The sequence below is a fragment of the Tupaia chinensis genome, unplaced genomic scaffold, assembly GCF_000334495.1.
Source record: "Tupaia chinensis unplaced genomic scaffold, TupChi_1.0 Scaffold000247_1, whole genome shotgun sequence".
Taxonomy (NCBI): domain Eukaryota; kingdom Metazoa; phylum Chordata; class Mammalia; order Scandentia; family Tupaiidae; genus Tupaia; species Tupaia belangeri.
Window position 1 is genome coordinate 404,069 of NW_006159725.1, and position 15,036 is coordinate 419,104.

The following is a 15,036-nucleotide window of genomic DNA, read 5'->3' on the forward strand; positions in this document are numbered from 1 at the left end:
GGCAACCCCTCCTCCTCCATTCTCCTCTCGGGATCTTGGGCACGCACGCACACGCACCCGGCGTGAGTTTTAAGCCACCGGGTCCGGGACGTGAACCGCGGTCGACTATGTGGGAGTCCAGCGACATAGCCATTACGCTAACTGCTGGTTCCCAGTTAAATTATTTTTTAATAAGAACAATTTTACCCTATACTCTTGAAAATGTAAAGGACTAGTATTCTTTTTTGCTTTTTTTTTTTTTTTTTTGAGAGAGGTTTTTGCTACAGGGCATGTATGCTCGCCAAAAAGACAGAGAGAGACAGAGAGCAGAAAGCAAGAAATCACTCCCTAGGGGGATGGCCACGCCGCAATCCCTTCTCCTCCATTCTCCTCTCGGGATCTTGGGCATGCACGCACATGCACCCAGCATTGAGTTTCAGCCACCAGGTTCGGGATTCGAACTGTGGTTGACTACATGGGAGTCCAGTGACATAGCTATTACGCCAACTGCTGGTCCCCAGAACTGCTTTTATAGTGGTAGAAAAGTGAAAAATACTTTATCTCATCTATAGTAAAAGGAAACAGTCTAGAGGCTACAGTAGCTGTTTGTTAAATTCTGTCAGTTTTTCCGTCTGACATTTGTCAGTGTACATTCACCAGTGATGTTCTGGGTGCTAGGGAGATAGTGACACTCAAAACAGATTAGACCCCTGCCCTTGCAGAACCGCCCATCAGTAGGAAAGCAGTCTGCCTGTTATTTCAAGCCTAATGAGTACTTCGACCTAAAACAAGTGTGTACAAGAAGGGAAGCATACAGGTTGTCATGGAAATTCGCCTCAGAGAGACCCAGTGCAGGACACAGAAACCATCTTACAAGGCGGTGAGTTTATACATTTTAAGGAAGTACTACTGTAGTTAAGGCTGTGAGTAATAGTAAAGTGTATGGCATAGTCTTAAAATCTTAGCATGCGTTGAGCAGGAACTGTTTAGATTTGCCCACAGAAATTCCCTTTTTCTTTGGAGAGGTTTCTGCTATAGGGCGCGTGCGCTCGCCAGAGAGACAGAGAGATAGAAAGTGAGAAATCACCCCTCAGGGGTGGTGGCCACACAGCAATCCCTTCTCCTCCATTGTCCTCTCGGGATCTTGGGCACACACACACACACACACACACACACACACACACACACGCCCGGCGTGAGTTTAAGCTACTGGGTTCGGGACTCAAACCACGGTCGACCACATGGGAGTCCAGCGACATAGCTATTACGCCAACTACTGGTCCCCAGAAATTTACTTATTAATACACACTATTTGAGAAAGTGCCACAAGGTTTTGGTAATTCAATAATCATAACTTTTAAGCGATTAAGACTAGAAAGTTGACGAAAACAGTCTTCGTCTTACTCTTCTCACTGGTGGTGAGATCACTGCCCGGAAGCTGCCAATTCAACCTGAGGTCTCTTCTCACACAGTGAGCTCGGAGCAGGAGCAGGGACTCGTGGTGCAAGCTCGCCTTGCAGTTTTTACCCTTTCCAGAGCGTTTTATGCTGTACTCAATTGGCATTATTATTAAGGGGCTTTAACTTCCTTGAAAGACCCGCCTGCTCTGTGGCTACTCTGTGGTAATGGGGCTCGTTTTGTTTCTTGATCTCAGTGCAGCAGTGGAAGTTATAACTCAGTTCTATTGGCTTGACAGCAGACTGCTCAATTTGAAAGAAAATTGAAAATTTTATAAGACCATCGTTTCCTTTGATAATGTGACATGGTATAGCATCAATTTCCATGTCAAACTTGAATTAAAACGCTGTAAGTCATTTGGACTTAAGAGATCACATCTCGATTCCTACGCAGTTTCCTTTGCATCTCCTATAAATAATGTTTAACACCGAGTGTCAGGTGAGATTCATCATTAATGAGCTATAGAAGTGCAGTCGGGCCTGCATCACAGACCTGTCACAGGGTAAAGGAGATGGAGAAGTGTGAACAGAGTGGGACAAAATGTTTTAAGAACGTGTGCAAAGAAGTCTATTTTTAACCAATGTAATATACTTATAAAAAGTTGAATAAGAACAGAACGGACTAACCACAAGCTGGTTTATAACTGTTACATACAAAGAATTAACTTAGGGAAAAGCATTGGCCAGAAATCCCACAAACAAAAATCATAACAGGGCTTTAGTGTTATCCCGCTATTTTAAAGATTGGTTCTGGAGAGTACTGTCCTAGTACTTGTCCCGTAATGGGCTTCATGGTAGCGGCATGGTTTTCTTTTGTAACCCAGCTGCTCATTGTACAGTGTTAGGATGGGGCTTTGATCGACTAACACATCAAAGTTCTGCCTGTCTCATGTTTAAACATGTTGAGTCGTATTTATAATAGAATAAGAATGTAAGGACCAGTCTGTGGTGTGGTGGTGAAGGTAGCTGGGTCCCACATGCCTTGTGTGGTTCAAGTCCCAGTCCCAGACCCAACAGCTTGAAGAACAAGCCGGGCACACACGTATACATGCCCAAAGTCCTGGAAGGAGAGGGAAGTGGAGGAGAAGAGATTTTAGTGTGACTCTGCCTCAAGGGGGGGATTCTCCCCCTCTCTTTCTATCTCTCTCTTAAATGTACATATCCTCTGGCAAAGTTTTTAAGAAATAAATAAAATTGGGCTGGCTGATTAAAATAACACGTTGTCTATGTCCTACTCTGACTTTGTCTGCAAACGAACTGCAGAAGGATTTGTTAACAAATGTTTTCATGCACAGACTCAGGAATAAGACTTCAAATGGAAGATCATATGGAAAGATTTTTTGTAAACCATTAGGTAATTACTTACAAAGGTAGAGGTGGTCGGGAACCAGCAGTTAGCGTAATGGCTATGTCGCTGGACTCCCACGTAGTCGACCGCGGTTCACATCCCAGACCCGGTGGCTTAAAACTCACACTGGGTGCGTGTGCGTGCATGCCCAAGATCCCGAGAGGAGAATGGAGGAGAAGGGATTGCGGCATGACCATCCCCCCTGGGGGGTGATTTCTCGCTTTCTGTCTGTATGTCTCTCTCTGTCTGTCTGGCAAATGCACGTGCCCTATAGCAAAAACCTCCCCCCCCAAAATAAAAGGTAGAGGTGGTATTAAAAAACAATATATTGACTTTTATAAGGGTACCTACTGTGAGTGAAGCAGTTGTCAGGTGTTTCATTGGAGACTTTTAAATCACGGCATATACAGACTTAAATTTAGCAATTAAAAATATTGGGTCATTGAAAAAGTCATGATTTATTTTTCTATGAAAAAATATTTTTCTATGGAAAAACAACCCAATATTAGTAAAAGTATGTATTTTTAGCCAAAGAGTCATAATCTCATGGATCCTCCCCCAAACCAGCTCTAGCCTCTGCAAAGGTGAAGCAGCAGCGATTTAATTGTGTTTTGACCCAGAGAAGTCATGACTTGCTCATAATCCTGGTGGGTTTCATAGCAAGGAAGAAAGAAACGTAGTATCCAAAGGCCTGGCTTCCTAGAGCACTGAGAGTAATTTTTATAAAGGTGTCAGGGACTCAGAAAATGAAATTTCCATCTCAGTCTCCAGGTGCTTCGTGTCTGGCATCCCCGCCCCGGGTGCCCACCTTTCTAATTGAGAAGTGGGGTAGGCCGAAAGGTACTAAGTCGAGGGAGGCTGTGAGCAAGAGCACATTGGCGTGTGACCAGGAAAGCCTGCTTGTGTCAGGGCCGGGCTTTCATTACAGAGCCAGCCATACCCACGTCAGTGGGCGTTCTGCTGCTCGTCTCGAGAGCCCTTACAGAAGCGGGGAGAGGAGTGTGTGGTTGTCTCCTCACGCCTGGCCTCGTATAAACTTGGTGTCTGGTTCTCTATTGTTTCCTTTGCATTCTTGGCACAGTTCAGTGGACCAGGAGAGGAGAAGCTGAAGCAAGCTGCTGCTACCTTTTGCAGTAACCAACCTTTCGCCCTGGAAATGATCAAGACTCGTCAGAAAAAGGACTCCCGATTCCAGACTTTTGTGCAAGTGAGTTGAGTGAGTCATGCAGGGGGAAAAAAAAAACCAAAACTACAAGTTTGTATCTATTATAGAATAAACTGGGAGAAGCTTAGCTCAGTCTTTCACAAAGATGAAATTTAGGTTTGTGTTTTTAAAAGCCATTCGTTAGTTCTTCAGTATATTAAAAGGTATAAAATGATTTTGGAGTGGTGAATAATAAAGAAGAAGTCACGGCCCAGCCATAGCGTTACAGGCGGTAGGTACCTCTGTGCATACATATGGACAGACCTGCATTCGGATTGCAGGTCCTGTGGTACATGGCCGGAACCCAAGCCGACTGGGAGGCTGGGGCAGGAGGATCGAGGCATGGTGAAACCCTGCTGGAAAAAAATACCTCTCTTTATCTCTCTCTTTTTCTCTCCCCACTCCTCTCTCTCATTAAAAATTAAAATTGCATGTATATATCAGATATGTATTGGGTTGCTGGAAAAGTTATGACATAGTTTTTGTGTTTTCCTATGCAAAAATGTGTCATGACTTTTCCAACAACTCAATATCAGGATTAAAATACTTGACATAGAAATCTACATGCACTTTTTGGTTGTTTCATCAGAAACTTTAAAATCATGGCATATACAAACTTGAATTTATAAAGTCAAAAATATTTGGGAGGGACCAGCAGTTGGCGTAATGGCTATGTTGCTGGACTCCCATGCAGCCGACTGCAGTTCAAGTCCCGGACCCAGTGGCTTAAACTCACACTGGGCACATGTGCATGTGTGCCCAAGATCCTGAGAGGAGAATGGAGGAGAAGGGATTGTGGTGTGGCCATCCTCCCTGTGGGGTGTTTTTTTGCGTTCTGTCTGTCTATCTGTCTCTGTCTGTCTGGCGAGTACACGTGCCCTATAGCAAAACCTCGCCAAAAATAAATAAATAAATCATAAAAATATTTGGGAGGCAGGTCCCACAAGGATGGTCAGCTACAATGTTCTAATCTCAGCCCAGGCAGCTTGAGAAGCATGTACATATGTGCCCAAATCTGATCAGCTGGAGAAATGGAAAGGGGATCGTGCATGACCACATCCCATCAGGGTTGTTTTCTCCCTCTCTCCCTCTGTCTCTGTTTCTGTCTCTTGCAAGCACATGCACCTCTGGCAGATTGAAAAAGGGGGGAGGGGCATATGGAAACAATCCATCTACATTATTAAAATAATGTTACCAAGAAACAAGTCATATAGTATTAGAGGAATATCGTCACAGCGTCACGGTGTGAGAATGGGCTTACACTGGGCCCAGGGAAGAATTAGCAGTAGTCACACTCCCTAGGGTTTACTACATTGGTGCAGATTGAGGGTCTGTAAACTGCAGCGTCCAGGCCGTGTCCCCTGTCCTCTCTTGCTGCAGATAACAGTTTTGTCGGAACACAGCGCCGTCGCTTTCTGTTGCAGTATAACAGATTACCACAAAGGGGGCCACTTACAGAGTAGTCATCGCAGGGGTTTTGTGGGTTAAGAGTACAGCCACAGTTCAGCTGGATCTTCTTTCAAGGTTTCAGCAGACTTGAGCTACACTTCTCCCCCAGGCTTGGGGTCCTCTTCTGGGCTCACTGGTTGTTAGCAGAATTCTCTCCTTGTAAATGTGTTAACCTGGTCCCTGCCTTCTTCCTAGCTCTAGGCTAGGAACCGGCCTGACTCCTAGATAAGGCTCATTTCCCTCTGCCGAGGCCTCTCAGGCAGTTCACAGGTGGTATTTGCTTTCTTCCAGAACAGAAGGAATTTATCTCCCAGACACAGATTTCTTTTAAAGGCCCCTTTGATTAAGTCGGGTTTGTCCAGACAGGCCTCCTTTTTGATGAACTCAGAGTCCACTGATAGTAACCTAATTAGGAGTGATAAATCTTATCATACTCGGATTCCGTCCACACTCCAGGTGATGGGATGACAGTGTACACAGAGGGTGTGGTTCTTGGCGCTCGTGCTAGTGTTCTCTACGGCACAGAGCCGTGTTCGTTCATCATGAATGGTTGCTTCCACACTGAAACGGCAGAGCTGAGTAGTGAGAGGTTTTATATGTCCTACAGAGCCTCAGATATTTACTAACGGGCATTTCCCTGAACCATTTGTGGGCCCGTGGTACACCTGAGTTGGTGTATCCACACTGGTGAGCCATCGTGCCTACTTGGAATGGCAGATGGGGCATTAACTGACTTATAGTAGGAATGCCAGTCATAGGAAACCACACCTCGCTGTTCTGAGTAGGCGAAGCTAAAGTACCCTAACATAAGAGAACAGCTCTTGGAGTTGGTCATGAGGGCCTCAGTCCTTACTGACACAGATGACAGAGCAGCCATCGGTGGAGTGATGGAGGCTCCCTTGCCCCTTTATATGATTAAAGGAGAAAGCAGAACAGTGTGGCAACGACATTGGTCTTGACATGTTTTTAACAATCTTGATTTAGTAAGCAGAACTGTGAGGCTGTAGACTTACGTGGTGACCACATGGTACATGTTAGGCTGCTGCATTCCTAACGAGGTTACAGATTCCGTTATTTCCCTCTAACTTTAGGATGCCGAGAGTAATCCACTGTGCCGTCGACTTCAGCTGAAAGATATCATCCCCACCCAAATGCAGAGGCTCACCAAGTACCCACTGCTGTTGGATAATATTGCCAAGTACACAGGTATGGCATCCTCTCCGAGACACAGAATGTTAGGAGTAATAACAGAAAGGTCCTGCCACAGGCTCTCCAGGCTCTTGGCATTGGATTTCCAAATAGTGACAAGACTTTTAACACATCATCATCCAGTTGCCTTCAATCTGTTTGGTTTAATGTACTCCGTTAGTTGCTCTGTCATAGCCTTTGGCAAACTATGGATTGTGGGCCAAGTTAGGGTCACTACCTGTTTTTGTAAATAAAGTTTTATCAGAACACAGCCACGCTCACCTGTGTTCACATGTCTCTACTGCTTTTCCACTGTGACGGCAGAGTGAGAGTCGGGACAGGTCGTTTGGCCTACAGAGTGTAAAATGTTTGTTATTTGCCTCTTCTACCAAAAAAGATTGTCAATCCTTGTTTTAGTGTATCTCATAACTGCTTTAAAGAAAGTTTATGCTGCTCTGAAGAAATACTTTATATATGTATTCCCATTTGTATTAAGTGAAACCAGTACATTCTAATTCCAACTCTCATATTTTGAAACATGAAGTGACTAAGTCTCTCTGTTGAGATTTTGGCTCTTAAATGTAGTTCTCATTAATAATTTTATGCACTCAAGCTTCTGTTTCTTATACACTTCTATCTGAGAATATGAATATGTAATTGGGATATTTAAAGTTACAGTACCTGGTCACAAAAGTGGTTTATACGCATTCATTAATTGTATACGTTAGTATGTCTGTTCAATAGCATTAGATTATTGTTGGGAACATTATAATTTTGGATACTCTGATTTGGGAAATTTTTACATAATAGTGTAGCTTCAACACATTTTGGTGAATTTAATCTTTCAGTTAAATAAATATTGTAATCTATTTTCTTTTTTAAATATTTCCAATATAAAGGTGTTTGTTTGGAAATAATTTTATATTATTCAAAAAAATATTGTTTAGCAATTTCTCCAGGCATAATCACGTAGGCAGTGCAGATAGAATTCCAAGGGTCGGGGTCCCATTTACAAAGTGAATGAGACCTGTCCCCTGGAATTCGTAATATAGTGACCCGATACTGTCTGTAAACAGAAACTTGGGGTTCTGTACTGCGGTATCTTTAAAACATTAACATGTTTAGGTTTTAAAGTATTGTCATAAGAAGTCTCCCTTGTCCAAAGACTACCAGAATTGAGATTCTGCCATAAAAATATTCAAGGTCTTAGTTTGTACTTCTGAGTGTTGCAACAAAATGAAATCTCATGTCTGTGCGTAGATCATACTTGTTACCCGATTTCCTCTAGTTCATACTGTGAATCTCTTCCCTGCTTTCAGAATGGCCAACAGACAGGGAGAAGGTGAAGAGGGCCGCAGATCACTGTCGTCAGATCTTAAATTATGTAAACCAAGCCGTCAGAGAGGCAGAAAACAAGCAGGTAAAAGGGAAAAGCTGGAAGGTACCGGGCGACAGCGGGAAAATACTGAATCAATACTACCTGGAATCTAAATAATAATTGATGCCATCATTGCATAATTGATAAGCGGAACATTTGCTGACTCCTCGTGTACTTGTAGGTCCAGATACATCTGTGATGGAATAAAGATGGAGTCTGGCTTTCCTGAGCACCTCGGGTTGCTTGCTTGCTCGCTCCTCCATTGCTCTCTGCACAGTGCTGATAGGGCACTACCATATGCTGGGCACAGGGAGGAGAGTGGTCGCCAAGGAGAGCAGGAACAGCCCTCATCGGGTTGGTTTCCTAGCAGGAGAGAAAGGCATTTAGCAGGTGATAGCGTGAGCTTTTCGGATCAACTGTGGTCGCAGAGTAGGAGAGTTTTGAGGTACTGTGAGTACATAAGTAGGGCCCTCTGAGGGCTTCCCAGAGCTGTCAGCTTGTTGTGTCTCCCAACCCTGCAGGGGAGTCGGATGGACGAGGACAGCATGGAGGGGCAGCCCCGGGGTCACAGGGAGCAAAGCATGGTCTGCTTGAGGAACCGAAAGACTAGATCACTGAGGATCATGCCTGAACACCTAAATCAGAGTGCTATAAAACATATAAAATGAGGTGGAGCAGCCCAGGGCTAAATCATTCAGGGTTCTTTGGGCCATGTTAAAGATTTCGATTTTCATTCTAAACGCAAAAGGAATTCATTAGAGACATTTGAGAACACAGTGTTGAGATTTTCATGGTGCGAGTGTCACCAAGACCGCTCTGTGGAGACTGAGTCGAAGCAGATAGTGCAGAAGCCGCAGGATGGATGACAGTAAGTTGGCGAAGTGCAAGAGTCAAAAACGTATTTATTCAGCAAAAGGTCAGGCTGACAGGACTTGTGTCTGACCTAGAGAAGAATGGGAAGAGGAGGTGATGTCAAGAATAAGCCCCCATGGAGTGGCTCGCATGTTTAGGTGGGCAGGGTGAGCAGGGAAGGGTGGGGAGTTCAGTGGAGGAAGCGGGTGGGGGTGCAAGAGCACTGGCTGTGCCTCTTCCAGTGTCAGAGGTGAACGTTTAAGCTGTGAGCGTGTAGAGCCCAGTGAATGCCTGGGCGTGGACATCATTTCTTAGAAACTGAGTATGGAGACAGCTCTGCTGTCGAGGCTGGAGGAGGACAGTCACTTTGAAATATACTGTTTGGTGTAAAATGATAATTAAAACCCTAGAGGGAACCCTGGCAATCTCTCTGTAAATTGGATGTGTCTACCCTTTGTCCAGCAGTTCTGTTCCTAGTGATTTACCCACTTGCCACAACAGGCTAGCGCGAAAATGTTGAAGCAGCTTTGTTCTTTTTTTAGAGACATTTTTTATTTCCTATAGAGTACATGCACTTGCCAGAGAGACGGAGAGACAGAAAGCGAGAAATTACCCCCAGGGGATGGTCACACTGTAGTCCCTTCTCCTCTTGGGATTTTGAGCACATGTGCTCAGGATGAGTTTTAAGCTGCCAGGTCTGGGACTCGAACCATGGTTGAATAAGTGAAATCCCAGTGACATAACCATTACGCCAACTGCCGGTTCCTAGCAGCTTTGTTGTTAATAGCCAAAACCTGGAAATAACCCACAAATTTGTCTATAGGAGAATGAGTAAACCATCTGTGGTATAGTAATAGAATAGAATACTGCCAATAAAAAGGGAATGAATTGTTGACATACACAGCCTGGCTGACTCTCACAGACATGCCAGGTAGAAGAAACGGACGCAAAAAGTGCATACATTCCTGTAATCTATTTATATGACCTTCCGGGCAGGTTAACTAAATTGTGATAGAAAAAAACAGCAAAATTTTTTCTGTTTTCTAGGCATCAGGTAGAAGTTAACTGGGAAGATGTATGAGGAGCCTTTTTGGGGTAACAGTAGTATTTTATAGCTTGCTAGGAGTTTGATTTTCACAGTGTACACATTTGTAAAATATGTGGGAAGGTACACTTTAATGTGTGCATTTCACTGTATATAAATTATACTTTAAAAAAACTAAATAAATACTGAGCCATGTAAACGATATGTATACTGAAATATTTAGGGATATTGTATCCTTACATCTGCAGCTTAGTTTGAAATGCTCAAATTAAAAAGAAAGAGTTGTTTCCAGAAGGAGCGAGGTGTCAGTCTGGTGTTGCAAGGAGTTCAGGGAAATGCAGTTCGAGTCCTGGACCTGGTGGTTTGCTTCCTCGCTTTCTCTTTCTCTCTCTCTAGTCAAATTAAAAAATAATAATAACAACAAATGGAATTAAATAAATTATTTATTTAAAGAAAAAAAAAATGAGGTCATTGATGACCAAAGCAGTAACCTCGGCTCCATTTTGCCTCATTTCAGCGCCTCGAGGACTATCAGCGTCGCCTCGACACCTCCAATCTGAAGCTGTCAGAGTGCCCGAATGTTGAGGAGCTCAGGGTGAGAGAGGGTATAATCAAGCTGTAAACATAAAATGAAACATGCCAGAGCCTGGCAGGTAGCTGAGGTCTCAGGGGGACTACCTCAGCAGGAGGGGTTCTTGTGCCGTAGGTTGTAGTACTTCCGGTTTTGTTCTGCCTTTTAAACGTCTGATCTATGTGAAGATTACGTGAGTATTCCTTGGAGGGATATTTTGTGTGAAACTAACTTGACAGAACAGGAATCGGCAGGAGACTAAGGAACGCAGTGATTATTAATTTATTTTTATTGTGTCTGTAGTTTGAATAAGAGTAGGCTGGTTTACTACAGGAACTTTCCAGATCATTCAGGAAAGAAAGATAACGCCATTATTTTTCCATGAAGCTCTTCAGAAGCATTAAAGTTTAAACTATTAGAAAAATGATGGTAAAATGTTTACTAATCACTGCTTCTAGTATCCAGGATTTCGTTTTAATGACTTGTTAGAATTTGTACCATTTCACTTGGTGGTTGCTTGACAGATTTATTTAGTGGGTATTTAAAATTTATTTTTATTCCATATATATCAGTTTATCCTCTTAACTTGCACGGAATGAGATTTTTTCCTAGAGAAATAGTACTTGGCGCCAGCCTGAGAGTAGTACTTGGACTGGGTGTGATGGTGCAGCTCCTGAGACCGTTCTTGGGGGTCGAGCCTGAGAACCCAGGGCTCTGTTCCAGACAAGCACGTTGCCAGGCCATCTCCCTCTAGTTACTCATGGAAGAATGACGGGGTGGACTAAGGTCTAGGGGCTGAATGTTTGTAGCTTCATTTCTGTTTGGAGTATGATCTGGAAGGTAGTACTCCTCCGTGTTTTTTTGCAAGATACTCTTTTGCAGAAAATATTCTGCAGGTTACTTTAACATGGTTTTCATTCCATTTTTAAGAACTGACAAACAGCAATAATGATAGTTGAATGTAAATGGCATTTTTTATATGAAGAATTGCTTGGGAAGAGACTATTAATTATGTAGAATGTAGTCTCAGTGCTTGGAAATAACTTGTAATTCTCCTTGTTTTGGCAGAATTTAGATTTAACAAAAAGGAAGATGATCCACGAAGGGCCATTGGTGTGGAAGGTGAATAGAGATAAATCTATTGGTAGGTCTGATGTCGTCTGTCCATTTTGGGGAGAGTGGAGAAAGAGAGAATAGGAAAGTGTCCTTGTGTCAGACGGAAGAGAGAACTCGTCACAGTTTTCTTTACAGCAGCTAACAGTGCCGACCTCTGTCGCTTGTACAGTGAAAGGCACTCTGCTAGTGTTATTTTATCTTATGTCAAGTGTGCTAAGTATTCATTTATGAATGCAGTGGAAAACTCTTGTCATGCTTCAGCCCTCTTCCCCTCATTTTTATGTTACACTGAGTCTTTGTAAGCTTTCTTTAACCCAGTGCATCTCAAACTATGGCAAGGAAACATTTTTTATTTCCTGTTGGTCAAAGACTGACACAAGTGAAATACAATACAAGGGAATTATCAACATGTGAAACCTAGAAAGACAATATGCCAGTGGATTATTTCAATTTACCGGATGTAACAGAAATACAATTTCTCTGTTGAATTGTCGTGAAGCTTAATAAACCCGTGTCAGTTTTTGTGCGTATCACCTTCCCTGCATTTCTGTGTTTAGATCTGTACACACTGCTGCTGGAAGACATTCTGGTATTGCTGCAGAAGCAGGATGATAGGCTGGTGTTAAGGTGCCACAGTAAGATTCTGGCATCGACAGCTGATAGCAAACACACGTTCAGCCCCGTCATTAAGCTGAGTACAGTGCTGGTCCGGCAGGTGGCAACAGGTGAGTGTGTCCCCACCAATGCTAACCTCCAGGCTCACGGTAACGCTGCGTAAGATGACCATTGTCATCAAGTAGCATCTCTGGCTTGGGGTTTTACTTCTATATTCTTGAGCAAATTAGATGAAATGTATTCTCTGTTTTCAAGGTGAATGAAGAGCTTATAGTAGCTTGGTGAATTTTTACGAAGCAAACATATGTAACCTGTATCTATTGCTAGATTAAGATGCTGCATGTTACCAAGACCCTGGAAACATATCTCACGACCCCTAGATCACAGTGGTGGAGTAACTTTTGTCTTGTTTTGTTTTCCCCCAGATAACAAAGCTTTATTCGTCATCTCCATGTCAGACAATGGAGCCCAGATTTATGAGCTGGTGGCACAGACGGTTTCTGAGAAGACCGTGTATGTATGGGTCCCTTGCCCTGCCAGTTTCTGTTTATCCCGAGTACACTATTATTCCACAGACGCCAGTGTGCTTTTATAATAGGACTCAGCAAACCAAAAGCTACACGGAGACCAAGCACTTCCTCTGTGTAGAGGTACTCTTTCAAGTGCTGGCTCCATTTTAGGTCGACACCTTTCATTTTTGGGTCTACTTTATTGAAAGTGAGAGGGAGGGAGTCGGGGGGGGCAAAATATATAAGAAATAGAACATTATTTGTTGACAATAGTATGTATGGTAATATCCTTCATTGAGCTAATATACAATGTATTCTGGATGGGAAAATCTCATTTTGTATATTGTATTGATGTACAGTGAGTGACTGTAAGTAAATAAAAAATAATAATGATTTAAAAAAGAAAAAAGTGGAAGAAAAGAAAGTATATTTTCTGAAGAAAAAATTTTCAAAAGTTTCAAGTCAAGTTGCTAATGGACGATGTATCTATAATGTGGTTAGATTTTTCTTGCAAGTGTAGTCTTGGAATCTCAAAATGAAGATAGTCCCCGGCAGACCGAAGTTTTTCCGTCTGGTTTTTGTGCATTTTTGCTTGCCGAGTGTATGTAAAGAGTGTCCCTTCTCTCCTTTCTTCGTACTGCATCTCGGATTCCTTTCGCACCTCGGCAGCTGGCAGGACCTCATCTGCCGCATGGCCGCGTCAGTGAAGGAGCAGTCCACAAAGCCCATCCCGTTACCGCCATCACCGCCATGCGAGTAAGTGACCCTCCCCTTTGGAGAAAGGCTTAGTTTGTGCTTTTGGGCCAGAAAAGAAGTGGATCATTCTTAGGTTTTGTAGCGACAAGTTTAGACACTTCCTGACACTGAAAGATTGTTTCCGGTCTTTTACAGAGGAGACAATGACGAGGAGCAACCTCCGAAATTAAAAGGGGACCATCACGGCATTTCAGTCCCTAGCCTGCAGAGTCCAGGTAAACTGAGCAAATAAGTTTACCAGGAAGAATGTGGTCTCTTGTCTGTTAAAATGCAAGGAAACTGTGGGACTCTTGGTTTATGCAGGCTCTGGCACCAGCCGTCCGGTTTAGCAGGCGTTGCAGGGGAGCCTTCTGTGCCTGCATCGCGCTGCTCTAAGTGCCATGTCCTGTGCTCACCAGATGATCTCTGTTTCATCCAGTTACTTCCCCTTGTGTATTTGCTGAACGCTGAAATGTTTCCCTGAATTTGGGAGTTAAACATGGTCTTAAAGTGTACTCTTCCCTTCTGTGTCCTTGTACAGACAGAGAGTTGGGGTTAGCCTCTCCCTTGCTGCCATCGAAACCTCAGTCGCACTCGCTGAGCACCTCTGGGAAAGCAGAAGTGGACGACCTCTTCGTCACTGAGAGCCAGTTTGCGAAGGAGCGGCATGCAGACGGGACCCTGAAGGAAGCTGGCGTCGGTTACCCGTTCACGGCCCCAGAGCCGCACCTGCCCATCTCAGAAGAACGGTGGGCACTGGACGCACTGAGGAATCGTAGGTTTTGTTCATGACTTATTATAGATACAGTCAGTTCAGAGTTGGAACGTCCTGAGCGGTCACTTAAGGGGAATCCAGAGAAGCACAAGTTACGACTTTTTGGTTTTCAAGAAATTTATAGTCCAGTTGAAAAGATGATAGAAACCTCCACCTTCTTAAGTAAACACTCAAACAATCACAATGCAGTTATGTCAGAATTGATCTGGGCGACCAGCAGATGGCATAGTGCTTATGTCACTGGACTCCCTCATGGATGACCACAGTTCGAGCCCTGGACTCTGCAGCTTGAAACTCATGCCAGGCACGTGTGCGTGTGTGCTCAAAATCCTAAGAGGAGAATGGAGGAGAAGGGATTGCATCATTACCACCCCTCTGGGGGGGTGATTTCTCACTTTCTGTCTCTTTATCTCTCTCTGTCTCTCTGGTGAGTGCACATGCCCTATAGCAAAAATTGTCTTAAAAAAAAAAATTCATCTGGTTTGGGGGTGACCAGAAAAGGGTGGCCTCAGAGACCTAGGTAGATGAGTTTATTGACCAGAAGGATGGATAAGATTTAGATAGGGATATAGGAAAATAGAAGCCAGGGACCGGCAGGTGGTATGGTGGTTAAGGATGCTGGACTCCCACATTGCCAACTGCAATTCGAGTCCTGGACCTGACAGCTTGCTTTCTCACTTTCTCTCTTGTTCCTTCACTTTGTTCCTCTCTGGTCAAATTTATTTATTTAATTAATTAATTAATTTATTTATTTAATTTTTCTTGAGAGGTTTTTGCTATAGGGCGCATGCCCTCGCCAGAAAGACAGAGACAGA

The 15,036-nt window shown here is 43.6% G+C and overlaps 1 protein-coding gene across 1 annotated transcript in view; it reads left to right on the forward strand.

The window, feature by feature from the left end:
- The window catches only part of ARHGEF12 (Rho guanine nucleotide exchange factor 12), a gene marked incomplete in the record, with an annotated part of 176,953 nt that overhangs the window by 152,655 nt on the left and 9,262 nt on the right, over nucleotides 1-15,036 (forward strand). Inside the window, 10 exon segments of the mRNA XM_027771983.1 lie at nucleotides 3,866-3,991; nucleotides 6,529-6,643; nucleotides 7,945-8,045; nucleotides 10,418-10,495; nucleotides 11,540-11,615; nucleotides 12,145-12,312; nucleotides 12,628-12,715; nucleotides 13,381-13,467; nucleotides 13,603-13,682; nucleotides 13,988-14,221. Of these exon segments, the coding sequence (XP_027627784.1) occupies nucleotides 3,866-3,991; nucleotides 6,529-6,643; nucleotides 7,945-8,045; nucleotides 10,418-10,495; nucleotides 11,540-11,615; nucleotides 12,145-12,312; nucleotides 12,628-12,715; nucleotides 13,381-13,467; nucleotides 13,603-13,682; nucleotides 13,988-14,221 (1,153 nt within the window).